This window comes from Somniosus microcephalus, chromosome 13 (assembly GCF_052327205.1).
Source record: "Somniosus microcephalus isolate GS21.2 chromosome 13, FLI_Smic_1.0, whole genome shotgun sequence".
Taxonomy (NCBI): domain Eukaryota; kingdom Metazoa; phylum Chordata; class Chondrichthyes; order Squaliformes; family Somniosidae; genus Somniosus; species Somniosus microcephalus.
Window position 1 is genome coordinate 160,975,844 of NC_140999.1, and position 19,376 is coordinate 160,995,219.

A 19,376-nucleotide genomic window follows, 5' to 3' on the forward strand; every position below is an offset into this window, starting at 1 on the left:
TTGGTAGGAAGAATAAGGAGGCCACGTACTCCTTGGAAAATAACAGTCTAAATGGGGTAGAGGAGCAGAGGGATCTCGGGGCACAGATACAGAAACCACTCAAAGTAGTGACGCAGGTTAAAAGTACTGATAAGGCCATTAAAAAATGCAAACAAAGCACTGGGGTTCAATCCTAGAGGGAGAGCATTGAAAAGCAGAGAAGTTATGTTAAAATTATATAGAACCTTGGTTAGACCACACTCAAGAGTACTGTGCACAGTTCTGGTCTCCATTGTATAAAAACAATATAGAGGCACTGGAGAAGGTGCAAAAAAAGACTTCCAAGGATGATACCAGAACTGACAGATTATAACTATCAGGAAAGACTGAACAGGCTGGGGCTCTTTTCTCTAGAAAAGAGAAGACCGAGGGGTGACCTGATAGAGGTCTTGAAGATTATGAAAGGGTTTGATAGGGTAGACGTAGAGAAGATGTTGCCACTTGTGGGGGGGGGGGGGGGGGGGGGGAGGAGACCAAAACTAGGGGCCAGAAATATAATATAGTCACTAATAAATCCAATATGGAATTCAGGAGAAACTTCTTTACCCAGAGTGTGGAACTTGCGACCACAAGGAGTAGTTGAGACAAATAGCATAGATGTATTTAAGGGAAAGCTAGATAAACAGAAAGGAATAGAAAGATATGCTGATAGGGTTAGATGAAGAGGGGTGGGAGGAGGCTTGTGTGGAGCATTATCAGCATGGACCAGATGGGCCTAATGGCCTGGTTCTGTGCTGTAAATTCTAGGTAATCAATAGGAGAAAATAATTTTGCCAGATTCTGCCATGTTCTGGGGCCAGGCACAGTGAACGACACAACTGTAAACATATTCTATATATGACACTGCATAGATAGGTGAAAACATGCAGTTTTCACGGGTCACAAAAACTGGCAGAAGAACAAGATCGCTTCTCCTTTACTATGCTTTTACAAAAAAAAGTTGTTAATTTTAACAAAAAGCATTTGAAGGTTTTTGGTAGAATCAGGTAGTATCGGACGGTCTACTGCTGTCAGATCCTATCTAAGACATAGCATTCTCATATTTTTGTTTTACATACAAGTTATGTTTATTTAAATATGCTAGTGTAGGAACTGGGGTTCCTAGCCGAAGAATTGAGATCGACTCAGAAAATCAAAAACAAAATTTAATGAACAAACGAAGCTGTACAGGAAACTGTAGGATACAATGCAAATAGGTCTGGTCTGCTTGAAAGCCTCTCTGGAAACTGCTAGCAGGTTCCGAGCTCTACTGCTAGAATGTTCCGAGCTCTGACGTCATCACGTTCTTCCCACCGTTGAAAGATCATGTGACGGACGGCATGACATCATCACGCGGAGTACAGGAAAGAAGCCCTAGTACAGTTAACAGATACATTAAAGGTGCAGCCCCCAGCTGTACTACATTGCTGTAAAAAGAATTATATACAATTGTCCGTAATCCTCTGGTGGTTCCGCCACATGCGCCCCCCCAGAATTGCCTTTAACAGAAAAGGTAAGGCGAGAAGGGGGTCTGACGAGTCTGTCTGACCGACTGCGATACCCCGGCAGCTGGAACGGAGCGCTAGAAGACGAACTGGCCGTTGGCTGTGGTTGGGATGACGCCGCAGGCGGAGAAGAGGAGGCCGGCTGTGGTCGACCCGTTGAGGCGGGCACTGGCGACTCGGCGGATGACTGTGGCTGTACTGGACCGGCAGTCGACGGTGGACGACCACAACGAGGCGGCTGAGCGGTGACGACTGGTTCGCTCAGATCCAGATGCGCCGGTTTCAACCGGTCGATGGAGATGTGGTCAGGCTTACCACCGATGTCGACTGTGAAGGACTTGTCACCTGACGAGATGACGCGGAACGGACCTGTGTAAGGTGGTTTGAGCGGGTTTTTGCGAGCATTCTGCCAAATGAACACGTATTCACAGAATCACAGAAACCCCACAATGCAGATAGAGGCCATTTCGGCCCATCGAGCCTGCACCGACACATATCCTACCCGATCCCCGTAACCCCTACACCAACACATATCCCACCCTATCCCCGTAACCCCACATATTTAATCCCCCTAACACTAAGGGTCAATTTATCATAGCCAATCAACCTAACCCGCACATCTTTGGACTGTGGGAGGAAACCGGAGCACCCGGAGGAAACCCACGCAAACACGGGGAGAATGTGCAAACTCCACACAGACAGTCACCCGAGGCCGGATTCGAACCCGGGTCCCTGGCGCTGTGAGGCAACAGTGCTAACCACTATGCCACCGTGCTGCGCTCTTAAGATCCACCGGGACATGGGAGCGCTGCAGGTCATGATGCGACGTAGGCACTGGGATGAAATTCCTAGCCGCTTCCTGGTGGCTGACAAGCTGCTGAGCTGGGGACCAGGGTTCCTTGTGAGGAGGAAGAAAATCGCCAGGCACTCAGTGGTTGGCCGTAAACCAGCTCTGCTGAAGAAGAATGCAGGTCGTCCTTAGGCGCCGTGCGAAGACCCAGCAGCACCCAAGGGAGCCTGTCCACCCAACTAGGCCCACGGAGACTAGCACGCAGTGCGGTTTTAAGGGACCTGTGGAATCTTTCACACAGACCGTTCGCCTGTGGATGGTAGGCGGTGGTACGATGAAGCTTGGTGCCCAAACCTTGAGCTACGGCGTTCCAAAGCTCAGAGGTAAATTGAGACCCCCGGTCGGAGGAGATGTCAGCCGGTACCCCGAACCGAGCTACCCACGATGAGATGAAGGCTCTGGAGACGTCTGCCGCTGTGGTGGCAACCAAAGGAATTGCCTCTGGCCACCTGGTGGTGCGGTCTACCACGGTGAGGAGGTGAGTGTACCCGCGAGAGGAAGGGAGAGGATCAACCAGGTCCACGTGCACATGGTCGAATCGACGCTCCGGAACCGGAAAAGTGGCGACTGGGGCCTTAACATGGCATTGTATCTTGGACTTCTGGCAACTCACACAGGTATTGGTCCAGTCACGGATGTTGAGATGCATGCCCTTCCAGACGAATTTCTTTGCCATGAGTCGTTGTGACGCTCTCATGCCAGGGTGCGACAACCCGTGGATAGTGTCGAAAATTCTCCTGCGCCATTCGACTGGAACGATTGGACGTGGGACGCCCATCGAGATGTCACACAGGAGTGTCGTCCCTGCGGCCTGGGAACTGACAGCCACTTGTAAGCTGGAAGGTGCGGTCCGGTATGCCTGCACTTCAGGGTCTGCCTTCTGTTCTTTTGCCAAACCAACATAGTCGACTCCCAGGTGTACTGCGTGGAGCTGGGCGCGGGAGAGACAATCTGCCACCAGGTTGTCTTTGCCCGAGACATGTTGTATGTCGGTTGTAAATTCAGATATGTACGTAAGATGACGTTGTTGCCGTGCCAACCATGGTTCCGCTGTCTTGGCCATCGCAAAAGTAAGTGGCTTGTGGTCTACAAAAGCCGTGAATGGGCGTCCTTCCAGTAGGAAGCGAAAATGGCGGATGGCCAGAAACAATGCCAACAACTCCCTATCAAAAGTACTATACTTGCGTTCGTTCTTCCGCAATTGGCGGCTGAAGAAAGCCAGTGGTTGCCATCTGCCGTCGACCCACTGCTCCTGTACTGCCCCGATGGCATAATCAGATGCGTCGGTGGTAAGGACAATGGTTGTGCCCGGAAGGGGATGTGCCAACATGGTCGCAGCAGTAAAAGCGTTCTTAGTGTCGAGGAAAGCCTGGTCCATCTGGGGTGTCCAATCGATCGGGTCTTTGCCCGATTTACCTCGGAGGGCCTCGTACAAAGGTTGCATCAACAATGCCGCCTTGGGGACGAACCGATGATAAAAATTGACCATTCCCAGAAATTCCTGGAGGGCCCTGACGGTCTGAGGAAGAGGGAACGAGGTGACTACTTCCACCTTCATGGCCAGCGGGACGGCGCCTTCTGAGGTGATTCTGTGTCCCAGGAAATCAATGCTGTGCAACCCAAACTGGCACTTGGCCGGGTTGATAATAAGGCCATGTTGGCTGAGATGAGAAAAAAGGGTACGCAAGTGCGTAATGTGTTCTTTCGTGCTGTTATTGGCAATAAGGATGTTGTCTAGGTAGACGAAGATGAACGGCAGATCGCGCAACACGGAATCCATGAGACGTTGGAAGGCTTGTGCTGCATTCTTCAGCCCAAACGGCATACGAAGGAACTCAAAGAGCCCGAAAGGTGTGATGACGGCAGTTTTGGGGACGTCCTGAGGATGCACGGGCACTTGATGATAGCCTCGGACGAGGTCTACTTTGGAAAAGATGGAATTCCCTGCCAGATGGGCCGAAAAATCCTGAATGTGAAGAATTGGGTACCGATCCGGTGTGGTAGCCTCATTCAGGCATCTGTAGTCGCCGCATGGTCGCCATCCGCCGCCCGGCTCAGGAACAATGTGTAACGGTGAGGACCAAGGACTATTCGAACGTCGAATAATACCCAGGCGTTCCATTGTATGGAACTCCGCCTTGGCGGCCGCGAGTTTACCAGGTTCTAGCCTTCGAGCTCTCGCATAAATGGGGGATCCTATCGTGGTAATGTGGTGCGCCACACCGTGCCTCGCGACTGAAGAAGAAAATGTGGGCCTGGTGAGCTCAGGGAACTCACTGAGAAGACGAGAGAACTCATTTGGAGATGGGACTGCACAGGCAACTGACCAAGACATCGCGGTGCTTCGGTGGCAGGGGACCGAGTGAAAAGTGGAGGCACTGATTAGCCGGCAGTGTTGGACGTCGATGAGAAACCCGTTTGCGCAGAAGAAATCTGCCCCCAGGATGGCCTGAGAGACATTCGCCGTGATGAACTCCCAAACAAAACGTTGGCTGCCAAAACTCAACTGGACCCTACGCTTTCCGAACGTGCGAATGGCCGCACCATTGGCTGCCTCGAGGGGGGGACCTTGACCGCCGGATTGAAGATCTAGCTTTGACCCTGGTAGGATACTGCACTGGGAGCCAGTATCACAGAGAAACATCGCCCTGACAGGGAGTCTGTAATGTATAGGAGTTTCTCTGCGGACCCGACAGCCGTCGCAACTCCGGTGCGTCCCTTAAGCCTTATTGATCTTCTCAGAAACCGCTGGTTTGAGGTAGGTTTTTTTTTGGTGAGAAACTGCAGGGTGGACGGCAATTTCTGGCCTTCGCGCCGAAACGAGCGTGGTATGCACACCAGCCTGCAGGAGGAGTCGTCGGATTCGCTCTTGTGGGGGATGGGCGCCTCGTGGCTGCACAAGATTGTTGTGAGACGGTGAATATTTTATCTGCTTCCGCGGCGAGATCAGCACAATCCGTGATCGCGGTATTGGCCAAGGCCGTCTGTACTGGCTCTGGTAGTTGACAGAGAAACAGCCCGCGGAACAGAAAACATTGCGATTCCGAGCCCAAAAGCGTGAGCATTTGGCTCATGAGCTCTGAGGGTTTTGAGTCCCCGAGGCCGGGCACGGAGATAAGTCTGCGAGCGCGCTCCGACTTGGACAGACCGAAAATCTGCAGTAAACGTGCTTTTAAAGCTTTGTACTTGCCATCATTCGGTGGACTCTCGAGGAGGCTGATGACCCACGAGGCTGTGGCGCTGTCGAGGGCGGAGACCACGTAATAATAACGGGTCGAATCCGCTGCTACTCCCCGGATTGCAAATTGGGCTTCCGCCTGGAAAAACCACGCGGCCGGTTGTTGCTCCCAAAATTGCGGCAGTTTGAGGGTGACGGCATTCGTGTCCATGATGTAACTTCAACGAAAATTGTTAGAAGAAATCGGGGTCACCAATGTAGGAACTGGGGTTCCTAGCCGAAGAATTGAGATCGACTCAGAAAATCAAAAACAATAAAATTTAATGAACAAACGAAGCTGTACAGGAAACTGTAGGATACAATGCAAATAGGTCTGGTCTGCTTGAAAGCCTCTCTGGAAACTGCTAGAAGGTTCCGAGCTCAACTGCTAGCAGGTTCCGAGCTCTACTGCTAGAAGGTTCCGAGCTCTGACGTCATCACGTTCTTCCTGCCGTTGAGAGATCACGTGACGGACGGCATGATGTCATCACGCGGAGTACAGGAAAGAAGCCCTAGTACAGTTAACAGATACATTAAAGGTGCAGCCCCCAGCTGTACTACATTGCTGTAAAAGGAATTATATACAATTGTCCGTAATCCTCTGGTGGTTCCGCCACACCAGCATATTTCAGAAAAACCAGAATAGAAAAATCGAGGGTGCAGTGGATCTAGAAGACACTGCTCAATCAGATTCTACCTGTTACAGTGTCATGATTGAATATGTACAGTAAAAAATCTCCACAGGGTAACACACATGCAAAACAAATAGGGGACAAAATGGCAACAAGTTCTCAGCTTTCTTTGTGAAATTGATTATTAAAAAAACTGCAAAAATAAAGAAAGTGCAAATGCTGCAAATCTGAATTGATACAAAACAGATCTGTTAGGATCTGAAAAGAGAAAAAAGACAATTTAATGTTTCGGCTGCAAATCCCTTTGTCAGAACTGGGACCTGGGAGTTATCTAATGGAAATAGACAAAGGAAAAGAGAGGGGGAGGGGAGGAACAGGAATAGTGCCTCAGCAGATTCTTTTGTAAAGAGAAAACTTTTTTTGAAGTTTTTTTTTGTAAAGCAAAAACTAATTGATCTTGATTTCAGTGAGGCAATAAAAAGTTATAACCAAACTGCAGCTAGTTTCTTAGCATTAATCTGTGTGATCTGTACTCCAACAAATAAGGAATAATAATTCAGCATTTTTATTATGCAACACACAAAAAAATGACTTCCAGTAAGTTTTAAAATACATGTGTAAATTTACAGATTCCACACTTCCAATGGGGATCTTCACTCAGAAAACGTGAACTGGAGATAGGGCTAAAATACTGTTGCACCAATTTTTTTACATCACTCTTTTTGAGTGTGGCTCTGCACCGGGAGGGCAGGATTGGTGAATGTGCTCTATAGTCTCATGGGTATAAGTGTATCACCATTTTAAGATGTCAGGATAAATTGAAGGAAAACTGAAAAAAACATATGATAGCTTGAGGACATCATAAAAATAGTAATGGGGGAAAAGAAGAAATTAAATATAACTAAATATAAACAAGACAACAAACAACAACTGTGCTACAATGAAAAGAGCAAGTTGTAAAATTTAACATAAATGGAATCATTTGTTGTGGTTGGCACAAAGAAAGAAAGACTTGCATTTATCATTTATATAGCTCCTTTCATGACCACCGGACGTCTCAAAGTACTTTTGAAGTGGAGTCACTGTTGTAATGTGAGAAACGCGGCAGCCAATTTGCGCACAGCAAGGTCCCACAAACAGCAATGTGATAATGACCAGATAATCTGTTTTTAGTTATGTTGGTTGAGGGAGAAGTATTGGCCAGGATACCGGGGATAACTCCCCTACTCTTCTTCGAAATAGTGCCATGGGATCTTTTCCGTCCACCTGAGAGCGCAGACGGGGCCTCGGTTTAACGTCTCATCTGAAAGACGGCATCTCCGACACTGCACTGGAGTGTCAGTCTAGCTTTATGTGCTCAGGTCCCTGGAGTGGGACTTGAACCCACAACCTTCTGACTCAGAGGCGAGTGTGCTACCAACGGAGCCACAGCTGACACTGTACTCCAACAGAATTAATTTGATTACTCACTCACATTAGCATAGACATCAAGGCACACACAGAACACTGGAGTTATTATTCCCTTCCAGGTTTTGCACAGAAATTGTTAAAAGGGTTAATTTAGTTTTCCTGCAGCACAATTGGGGAATGTTCCTTTAAACTGCCATTTCAATTACCTCTCAGTTTGTTTTGTCACCCGTTTGTGGTTTGCAGATTTGGCTTCTGGGAAACTAAACTCTTCTGAACGCTTGCTGCGGAATCTTTGTGACAGAGTATTGAATTGTCCCCGAGTTGTACAGTCTAGACAAATAAAAACATTTCACTGCATTACTATCAGCACCTAACAGTTCCAGTTCTGTAAAAGGCGATGCCCTTCACTTTCTCCTCCAAGATTTTTATTCACAATAATCAAATATTTTCAACATACATATTAAAATGAGATTCACTGATCCTACTGACACCAGACTGCATTTCCCTTCTTATAGTTGAATGATGTGAAAGACTATTGGCAACTTTGTACATTTGGGTTTTCGCTCTGTTCCCACTAATTCACAAGAGATTCCCTATTTTATAAGTATTCTTCCATACTACTCCTCCTCCTCTCCTTCCATCACCCAAGGCCAAGACTCGGAATCTGCCATTCTGGAAGAGGATGCTCAGTGGAGCATGATAGCAGTTCAAGGGCGACTTTCTTTCCTACTTTCTCTTTTTTGCCAGTGGGAAAAGATTTGGCTTCTACCAGGTGACACCCAACGTAGCTGAGATTCATGAGTTAGGACATGAAGGATCATGTAAACATATGTCCTATCTCTCTGTGGCACAGTGTGTTGGTGCTCAACATGCTACTGCTTAATTCATGCCTGTTTATTTCTGTTCAACTTTTATTATTAAGTACGTGACTTATGTTTACTCATTTTCTCTTCCAGTACCAAGAAAACTTACATTTATATAGCGCCTTTTAACATGAAATAACATCCCAAGGCGCTTCAGAAGAATATTCAAAAAATGAACACCAAGCCAAAGAGAGATATTTGCATTGGTGACTGAAAGCTTGGTCAGAGGTGGGTTTTAAGGTGGGTTTTCAAGGAGGCGAGGAAGGTGGAGTGGTTTAGTGAGGGAATTCCAGAGTGTGGGGCCTAGGCAGCTGAAGACACAGTGGGAATGTGAAGGGAGGAGGGGGGATGCACGAGATCAGAGTCAGAGGAACGGACAGCTCAGGGTGGGAGGAGCTTACAGAGAGAAGGAAGGGTGAGGCCATGAAGGGATTTAAGCACGAGGATGAGAATTAAAAATTTGAAGCGTTGGGGGATCAGGAACCAACGTAGGTAAGCGAGGACAGAGGTGATGGGTGAGTGTGATTTGGTGCACGATAGGATACAGGCAGTAGAGTTTTGGATGAGCTGGTGGAGGATGGTAAGTTGGCTAGGCTAGGAGAGTATTGGAATATACAAGTCTGGAGGTGACAATGTCATGAATGAGGGCTTCAGCAGCAGATGGGCTGATGCGGCAGATGATGGCAATGTTATGGAGGTGAAAGTAGGCAGTCTTTGTGATGGAGAGGATATGGAGTCAGGTGCTCAGCTTAGTGTTGAATAAGATGCAGAGGTTGCGAACAGTCTGTTTCAGCCTGAAATGGTGACCAGAGAGGAGGATGAATTCGGTGGCGAGGGTAAGGATTTTGTGCTGGGGGCTAAAGATGATGGATTAGATCTTCCCAATGTTTAACTGGAGGAAATTGCAGCTCATTCAAGACTAGATATCGGACAAGCAATCTGACAAGGGGGGGTCGAGAGTGGTGATGGAGAGATAGAGCTGAGCATACACGTGGAAGGAAAGACTTGCATTTATATAGCGCCTTTCATGATCACCGGACGTCTCAAAGTGTTTTACAGCCAACAAGTACTTTTGAAGTGTAGTCACTATTTTAATGTGGGAAATGCGCCAATTTATGCACAGAAAGCTCCCACAAACAGCAATGTGATAATGACCAGATAATGTTGGTTGAGGGATAAATGTTGGCCAGGACACCGGGGATAACTCCCCTGCTCTTCTTCGAAATAGTGCCATGGGATCTTTTACGTCCACTTGAGAGAGCAGGTTTAACGTCTCATCCGAAAGACAGCACCTCCGACAGTGCAGCACTCCCTCAGGGCTGCACTGGAGTGTCAGCCTAGCTTTATGTGCTCAAGTCCCTGGAGTGGGACTTGAACCCACAACCTTCTGACTTGGAGGCGAGTGTGCTACCCACTGAGCCGCAGCTGACACCATGTCTGAGGAGGATGTCACCAAGGTTAAGCATGTAAATTAGGATAGATTCTTGAGGGGCTCCAGAGGCAAGGGTGTGGAGATGGGAAGAGAAGCCAGTGCTGCAGATGCTCTGGCTAAGATTGGATAGCTAAGAATAGAACCAAGCATTCCAGCTGAGCTGGACAACGGAGGAGAGGCATTCAAGGAGGATGATGTGGTCTATCGTGTCAAAGACCGCAGAGAGGTCGAGGAGGAATGAGGAGGGAAAATGCACCATGGTGATAGTCACAGAAGATGTTATTTGTGACTTTAGGGCAGATTCAGTGCTGTGGCAACACAGAGTTTTAAACATGGAGTTGCGGGTCGACAACACATTACGGACCTTTGAGAGAAAAGGTAGATTGGAGATGGGGCATTAACTTGCAAGGGCACAGAGGTCAAGGGTAGGATTTTGAGGAGGGGCTTGATGATGGTGGTTTTGAAAGGGATGGGAGGAGCAGCAACCATTTACAATGTCAGCTAACATGGGGGCCAGGAGGGGAAGTTGGGCGGTTATTAGTTTAGTGAATGGGAACAAGGGAGCAGGAGGTCAGTCTCTTGGTGCAGTCATGAGGGGAGATGAGAGAGAAACTAGAGAGAAACACGGGTTCAGGCTAAGGAAAGGGGACCCTTGGGGGAGGTTTGCCTTGGTAAGAAGGGGGAAAACAGTGGAGGCAGCTGAACGGATGCTGTTAATCTTAGTAAAGATAAATGAAGATAAATGAGAAAAATAATGGCTGATTTTCATTACAGTGATGTCATATGATAAAGTGTATGTGACATGATTTGCTTCACTGTGCAGGTTTCTCTCCATGCTAGTAAGAAACATTTCATTTTTAACAATTGGAAAAGAATCTGCTCAGATTATTATTTTCTCCAAAAGGCACTCCCCCTGGACTATTTTTCCCTGAGCCCATCACTTCTATTTCCCTTTTTCTCCCCTTTAGTCTTCTTTCCTCTTTACCCTCCCCGCCCCCCCCCCCCCCCACGACCCCAGTTTCCTCTCTGCTGTCGTCATGCCTCCTTTCATTTCTCCCTTCTCGGGTACTCTGCCTCTGCAAATCCCTACCCCAACCCTTCAGCACTCCTCACCCTACCTACTCTCCTGCCCCCATCTCAGGATTTACTCCCTCTCAGTTTCCCCTCTGTGCCTCTCTTGACATCCTCCGAAGGGCCCATCGAGGCACTCATCACTGCCTTCTTATGAGCAGCAACTCCAACTGCCCCATCCTACTCTCTCACCGACCTTCCCGCCCAGCACACCCACTGGGGTCAATCTTGCCAAACACCTTCCCGTCCCACTCATCCCTACCAGTGCTGACACTGTTTACTCTGCCAGCGGATCAATTATCACCGCCCCGCTCCACTCACCCTCCAGAATGTCTGTTCACTTGTGAGCAAGGCCCTTGCCATCCTTAAGCTTACTGTGGATGATTGCATCAACATCATGACCCTGACGGAAACTTGGCTGACAGGTGATGACACCTTTCCCCTTAATGAAGCCTCCCCACCTGGCTATACCTTCCACCACTTGCCCTGTCCAGACCGTTACAGTGGTAGTGTGCATCTTATCACCAAATCACAAGTTGGTCTGTCCCCGTACTCCTCTGGCACCGTCTCCTCCTTTGAGCATCTCACCTTGTTCCGCCCCTCTCGTCTCGCCTTTAAAATCCTCGTTCTTTACCGCCCCCCCCAAGTACCACAACAATTTTCTCACCGAGATATCTTCACTGCTTCCTCCCTTAGCCTCTGCACTGAGCGACTTCTCACCCTCAGTGATTTCAACCTCTATCTCAACTCATCATGTCCCCTCCCCTCGGCGTTCACTGCCCTCCTATTCTCCCTTAATCTCTCCCTCCATAAAAACTCAATTTATCCAAATTTACGGCCACCCCCTCGATCTTGCCATCTCACATGGCCTCTCTACTCCCATCATGTCAATCACAGATAACTTCCCTGTACCCCTTTCCACTCACATCTCCCTTCCCCCTCCCAACCCCACTTCCTTACGTGTCTGCTCCTGGAAAAAAAACTCTCCCTCAAGTGACTTACAACTGCACGTTCCAATTCCCAACTGTCTAAGCCTTTGGTGCTCCATTCACCATGACATTTCTGCAGCTCAATGACACCCTCACCTCCACCTTTGATGTCCTTGTCCCCACTGAAACCCTTACTCTCTCTCACCTTGCGCGTTCCCCCTGGTATGGCCCTCATACTCACTCCCTTGAATCCAAGGGTCATGGACTTGAACGTTTATGGGGGACAACTGGTTTAGCCATTCATCACCAGGTCTGGCTGGACCAAATAAAGCACTATTGGGTCCTGCTCTCCTTTGCCAAAACTGTTTACTATTCCAGGGTCATCCTGGAATCAAAAGATAATCCCTGGCTTCTCTTCTCCACTACAAACCGTCTTCTCCAACCCCTCTCCCCTGCCTTCTCCACCCTTACCTCCAACAATAAGTGCGAGGAGCTCATGGACTTTTTTGTCGTTATCCGTTCAGCTGCCTCTGTTGCTTCTTTCCCTCCCTTCCCATAGCCCAAGTCAAATTTCCCCTAAGGTTCCCCCATGCCCTAGCCCTGAACTCGCATCTTTCTCTAATTTCTCTCCTATCTCCCCTCATGCCCTCTCTGAGCTCATCTTGTCCATGAAACCCACCTCCTGCTCCCTCGGCTCTATTCCAACCAAACTGCTTACCATCCAACTTCCCTTACTAGCCCCCCCGTATTAACTGATATTGTTCCTTTTCCTCGGGTACTGTCCCCCTCCCCCTCAAATCTCCTGTTATCACTCCTCTCCTCAAAAAACCCACCCTTGACCCCTCCGTTCTTGCAAACTACCTTCCCATCCCCAACCTCCCTTTCCTTTCCAAAGTCCTTGAACGTGTTGTCACCTCCAAAATCCACGCCCATCTTTCCCGCAACTCCATGTTTGAATCCCTACAATCAGGTTTCTGCCCATGCCACGGTAACGAAATGGCCATCAAAGTCACTAATGGCATCCAATGTGACTGTGACCATGGTAAACTATCCCTCATCATCCTTCTCGTCCTGTCTGCAGCCTTTGCCACGGTTGACCACATTATCCTCCTTCAATGCTTCTCCTCCATTGTCCACTGGGTGGGACTGCCCTCACCTGGTTCCATTCTTATCTATCCAGTTGTAGCTAGAGAATCACCTGCAATGGCTTCTCTTCCTGCTCCTGTACTGTTACCTCTGGAGACCCCTAAGAAACTATCCTTGGCCCCCTCCTATTTCTCACCTACATGTTGCCCCTCAGTGATGTCATCCTTAAACACGACACCAGGTTCCACATGTACGGCGACGAATCCCAACTCTACCTCACCACCACCTCTCTCGATCCCTCCACTAGCTCAGATTTGTCACGCTGCTTGTCCGGTCCCGGATGAGCAGAAATTTCCTCCAACTAAATAGTGGGAAGACCAAAGCCATTGTTCTTTGGTCCCTGCCACAAACTCCGTTCCCTTGCCAGACTCCATCCTTCTCCTTGGTCACTGTCTGAGGCTGAACCAGACCGTTTGCAACCTTGCCATCCATTTTAACCCTGAGATGAGCTTCCGACTATATATCTGCTGCATCACCAAGACCGCCTACTTTGACCTCTGTAACATCGCCCATCTCGCCCCTGCCTCAACTCATCTGCTGCTGAAACCCTCATGCATGCCTTTGTTATCTCTAGACTTGACTATTCTAAAACTCTTCTGGCTGGCCTCCCACATTCCACCCTCCATAAACTTGAAGTCATTCAAAACCCTATTGCTCGTATCCTAACTCGCACCAAGTCCCGTTCACCCATCACTCCTGTGCTTGCTGACCAACATTGGCTCACGGTCCGGCAACCCCTCGATTTAAAAATTCTTTTCCTTTTTTTTGTCTCCCTCCATGCCTTGAACATGTATTCGCCTCCCAAATCCGTGCCCATCTTTCTCGCAACTCCATATTTGAACCCCTCCAATCAGGATTGCACCCCTGCCACAGCACTGAACGACCCTCATCAAAGTCACAATGACAACTAATGTGACTGTGACCGTGGTAAACTATCCCTCCTCATACTTCCCAAGCTGTTTGCAGCCTTTGACACAGTTGATCACACCATCCTCCTCCAACCTCTCTCCTCCATCTCTGCAACCTCCTCCAGCCCTACAACCTTCCGAGATTTCTGCACTCCTCCAATTCTACCCTCTTGCACATTCCCGATTTTAATCGCCCCACCACTAGTGGCCGTGCCTTCAGATGCCTTGGTCCAAAGCTCTGAAATTCCCTCCCTACCCCTCTCCACCTCGCTCTCCTCTTTTAAGGCGCTCCTTAAAACCTACCTCTTTAACCAAGTTTTTGGTTGCCTATCCTAATATCTCCTTATGTGGCTCGGTGTCAAATTTTGTTTGATAACGCTCCTGTAAAGCGCCGTGGAACATTTTACTACATTCAAGGCGCTATAAAAATACAAGTTGCTGTTAACAAAATAATTATTGGTCATTTAAGACACACATTGTTTTTGTTGGAAAGCGAGAAAAGTGGAACATGGTAACAAAACTCACAGGCAGCTCGCATCATGTGAAAACACAATAATACTTTGCAGCTCAATTTACACCAATGGGGGGAATTTTAACATAGGTGAGCGGGTGGGAGTGGGTGGAAGGTTAAATCGGCAAAAATTCCAAATGTGTCAGGTCGGCCGGCTCCAACCCACCGACTTCCGGGGTTTACTGTGGCGGGACAAGGGGCGGGCAGCCAACTCGCTCCCAGGAGGCGGGATGGCATTTTAAATATGTTAATGAGGCTGGATTTAACTGGCATTACGGGTTTTATTATGGCCGGCGGGGTGAGGACAGCCTCGGGGAGCACTCCATGTGGGCCAGGAGTGCTTCCTTCTGGCCCCCCAAGCTACCCCACAATTGGATCACACCCACCACCCACCCAGTATTGGGGATCGGACCACCCCTGGTGTCAGAGATCAGACCCCCGAATTCAGGGATCAAACCCCTCCCGGGGTTGGGGTTCAGACCCTCCCCAGGATCGGACACCCCCTGGGGTCGGAGATCAGACCACCCCCACCCCCACCACCGGGGTCAGGGATCAGACACTCTTGGGATCAGACCCCCCCACCCCCCCGGCTCAGGAATCGGACCTACCTGGTCCTGCAGCCTCCTCCGACGCCCCCCCCCCCCGCCTGACTGGAAGCCAAGCCTGTCAATCTGACTGACTTCCGGACAGGGAATTAGACAGGGCCAAGAGTCGCATACTGTGGAGTTAAATCTCCACAATGTGCGGGGAATCCCAGGCTTCCAGGTTTTCTGTGTGCTACCGGACACTCCAAGCACGTTGGGAAGTAAAATTTCCCCCCAGTCTGCCTGTTTGCCAAACACTTTACTTTAAAGGCAGCACTCCTTCAAATCTATCTGTGCTCAAGTCTATTTTTGCTCTTGCCACTAGATGGAAGCAAAAACGTCACAGAGCTGCATCTGGTCCATGTTCCAATTGGCTTCCATCCACAAAGCCAGAAAACAGCTGACACTTTGTCCAAAATCACGTGTACATTTGAAACTGGGAATTGTAGCCTGACACAATGTTTTAATTTAAAACATGTCAAGCCAATATTTACTCTGCAGTATAATCAAGTATTACTCCAACATTCCTTCAAGTTATTCTATTAGGGTTATAAATGTTTCTCGGTGGTGTAGCACTGTCAGCACTGGGGCTGTATATAAAGAAAAAGCTTATTCACAAAAAACACACGAGCTGCTGTATCATACAGCTGCACGGACAGGAAAAGTTCACCACTCAGTAGGGGATGGATTGTGCTTTCCAACAGGTATTATAAATGATCATGATGTTTTAACTAATGAGATGTATTATGTGTACGTAATCATTTACTGCAGTCAGAATCCTCAGTGCGAGAGGGATTTATGTACTTCGGGAATACAACAACAATACTGGTTAATATTTTGTTTTTCTCAGATCCAGAATGCATTCTAACAGCAAATTATTCTGCAAATATAAGTTCATAATTCCTTAATCATCGCACTAAACACAGACATAGAAATATTTAGGATGGTTAAATAAGCTGAACCTATTACATAAGCCCAATGATTATCATGCAAGTACTCGTATTTCACTGTTATACTATGATTATTATGCCACATTCTGTCAATGTATATTCGGCATGGAATTTCTAGATTACACCAACTGAATTCCACTCCCGTTCAATTTGCTACACCTCCAGCAGGACCACGTTAGTAGGTAATCAGATATTAGAGAGATGCAGTGCGGTTCCTGTTTCCCAGGAATCAGTACATAAACTGCCAACACAGTGCCATGAAGCACACTGCAAACAAGTCTATATACTTACTGCCCCGAGTCTCCTCTTCATTGCACCAGTAGACTCATGCTGTTACAGAGATTTACATGTGAGCAGACCCAAATTTTCAAGACTGAGATTGATAAGATTTTTGTTAGGTAAAAGTATCAAGGGACATGGAGAAAAGGCAGGTAAATGGAGTTGAGGTACAGGTCAGCCACGTTCTAACTGAATGGAGGAACAGGCTTGAGTGGCTGAATGGCCTACTCTTGGTCATATGTTCCTATGACATGCCACTGACTACAGGCAGCATAAGCTTACACAAGTGAAGCAGTGCCAGTTAATGAGCCTCAATTACACTAGAGTCCTAAAATGGTCAGAGAGCTTTCTAGCACTGCAACGTACAACAAAGGCCACAGAAAGGAAGGCCCTTCCTCAAAACGAATTATCCACCATTAATCCAGACATGCAATTAATTAAAAAAATATTCTCCCTATTAATTTTTAACTTATTTTCTCCATTTCTTCAGCCGGTGTACCCATGGGTAAACTGAGAGGAACAGTAGTCAACCTGGTGCCTTTTCTATTGTGCATGAGAGTAGCCAGGATGGTTTAGCTTTCATTCAGGGACCCATAATTTGCTGGTGCGAACTCACATCCACCCACCTTACTAAAACATGAAAACCTCCAACTTCAACTATTTACAACACTGTTCTAAGGGTACTTTTTTTTTTACAAAAACACACATACTAACTGCAGGTGAACAATAAAATGGGCCAGTAACTAAAGAGATTTCACTTTTACCAAACTTTACCTTCACAGCAGTCCTGCCACATCCGCAGGTCGATGCGTGGAATTTCCCAGCAGCTGACAAAGCCCTGAGGATAATTTGCCATCCTGAAGACATCTGGTTGAACCTGCTGGATGTTGTCTCCATTGTCACACATGACTCGTGCGAGTGAGGCTTGCTTTATCTGAGTTACCTGGGCGGGGGTGAAGACTCCTGGATTTTCATACCAGAATCTGAGAAAATACAAATCATTTTTCAATTGTCGCAACAGTTCTCCCAATACAAAAAGATTGCGGACATTATTGGATCGACAAGCCTTTGTCCCCAGTGGAAGATACCCAGAACTTAACTATTCACCAAGCTAACAACCTACTGCTGGTACTATTGATATAATGGGTAGTTTTTCCTGATAGATTTAAATCGATATAGCAACACCATCGATAGGTAGTTTTGCCTATGGTAAAAGGCTACAACCATTTTTACTGTAACACTAAACAAACACATCAGGGGATCAGTATTTCAGCTGCCTCGACAATTCAGTGGCTAATGGCCCAGCTAAGACCCATAATTTGCTGGTGCAAGCTCACATACAGCCACTTCACGATGAGGTGCATCAGCGCCACCTTATGTTGGACTCCGTCTCAGAATATGAACGTTTCTAACTTCAACTATTTACAATAACATTGTTCTAAGGGTACTTTCAATGATAATCCGACATTACTACAGTGACTACACTTAAAAAGGTAATTTATTGGCTGTAAAGCACTTTCAGACATCTTGAGGTGCTATATAAATGCAAGTCTTTCTTTCTTTGAATGCACCAGGCAGTGCAAGGCTGAGTCAATCAGACCAGGAACATCTCTCTTTCCACCTATGGCTTGTGCTGAGCTAGTAACGGAGGCACTATAGTTTGCCTCAGCATTCCTCGGCCAGTGTGCCTGATCAGCATCTCATGACCGCCCCCCCCCCCCGGAAGTATTTGTGCAAGGGCGTCCTCAATAAGCACAGTGTCAGACTTGGACATGATTCCCATCTACTCCCTATAGTCAAAGAGTTCAACAAAAAGCATGAAATGATTTTTTTTATTAGATGTGGCAACAGGGGGGTGGGGTGGGAGGTCGGGGATGGGACAGGGTAGAAACTGGGAATAGAAATTGTAAATGTGGTGTCAAAAATGAAGTTTGTTTAAAACATTGATCTCACTCTCTGGGGGCAAGCAGTAATACTGTCAATGTAAATAGCAGTAAAACAGATGATGGATTGATGAGCTAATATAGGCAGAATGGTATTTGTTATCTGTATTTATCTTGTGATTAACACTCATTGTTCAGAATGGATACTTGGGTGAGATACTGGAGGGCTACCACCAGCTGTACAATCATACCCTACTGTATAAGTTTCCATAAAACTATGCATCTTTATCAGTTACTTCTAAGTATATCCTTTTTTATGCTTGCAGTTTACACCAATGTTCTTTACATGTGTAAAAAATAATCTCGTATTTTTGCATCTTTTTTTTGATCCCTTCAATATCCTTATGCAAGCAGAATAATGGATTCTACAAACACAATATGCAGCAGGCACAGGACGAGGCACAGCTTTAATTGGGATTGACAAGCAAACATGCTAAACGGTGTCCCACAACCCTCCACTTGACTCTTTCACAAAAACGAATCCAGCAATGAATTACTACTGGTATGAAAAATTCATAAGCACAACACAACATTCTGTATATTTACCTGTCTCCATCCCTTAGTCTACGGAATTGAGTACTGAGCAGGCAAAGCAGCACGGGTCCCACTCTTGTGCCAGGTATCAAATCTTCTACCATCAGTGCCGGCCAAAGGTCTATATTCCGTGGGGTGCCATATAACCTACAACAGCAGTAAGGTTAGCTATTGGTAAGATAAATAAAGACTTGTGTTATGCAGTCAGTACTAGTTAGTCACAAACCAATCTAAGCAAATTACCAATGAAAGATAGTGGCCAGAATTTTCAGGAGGTAAGAGTGGGTGCGGGGGAGGGCGCGCAGGGGAAGTGAAAGTTGAAAAAATGTGAACCCCGACCCCCAACCTGCCCACTTTCACTTTTTACTCAGGAGGGACGGGGCGGGCCCGGGCAGCCAACCTGCTGCCAAGAGACGGTTTGGCAATTTGCATATTATATTGAGGCCTGAAGCCTCTACTTTAACCTGCTTTGCGGGTTTTACTGCAGGCAGCCAGGGATCCTAGGGCTCAGGATTCCTGGTAGCTGCAACGAGGCGGCCTCAGCCTCGGGAAGCAATCCTTGTGGGCCGGGAGGAGCAGGAGTGCTTCATCCTG

General features: G+C 47.4%; 1 protein-coding gene across 2 annotated transcripts in view; it reads right to left on the bottom strand.

The window, feature by feature from the left end:
• Window positions 1–19,376, bottom strand: part of LOC147108726 (peroxidasin homolog) — a 287,308-nt gene that overhangs the window by 13,170 nt on the left and 254,762 nt on the right. The window contains exons 18-21 of one of the 2 annotated variants that reach the window (XM_086005485.1): window positions 18,795–18,929; window positions 17,080–17,288; window positions 7,839–7,962; window positions 5,860–6,102 (exon numbers count right to left, since the gene is read on the bottom strand). In XM_086005485.1, coding sequence (XP_085861611.1) covers window positions 6,078–6,102; window positions 7,839–7,962; window positions 17,080–17,288; window positions 18,795–18,929 — 493 coding nt within the window. In that variant the 3' untranslated portion in view covers window positions 5,860–6,077. Of the gene's footprint in view, window positions 1–5,859; window positions 6,103–7,838; window positions 7,963–17,079; window positions 17,289–18,794; window positions 18,930–19,376 lie in introns of those variants that run through there. The other variant, XM_086005483.1, reaches the window with a different exon arrangement.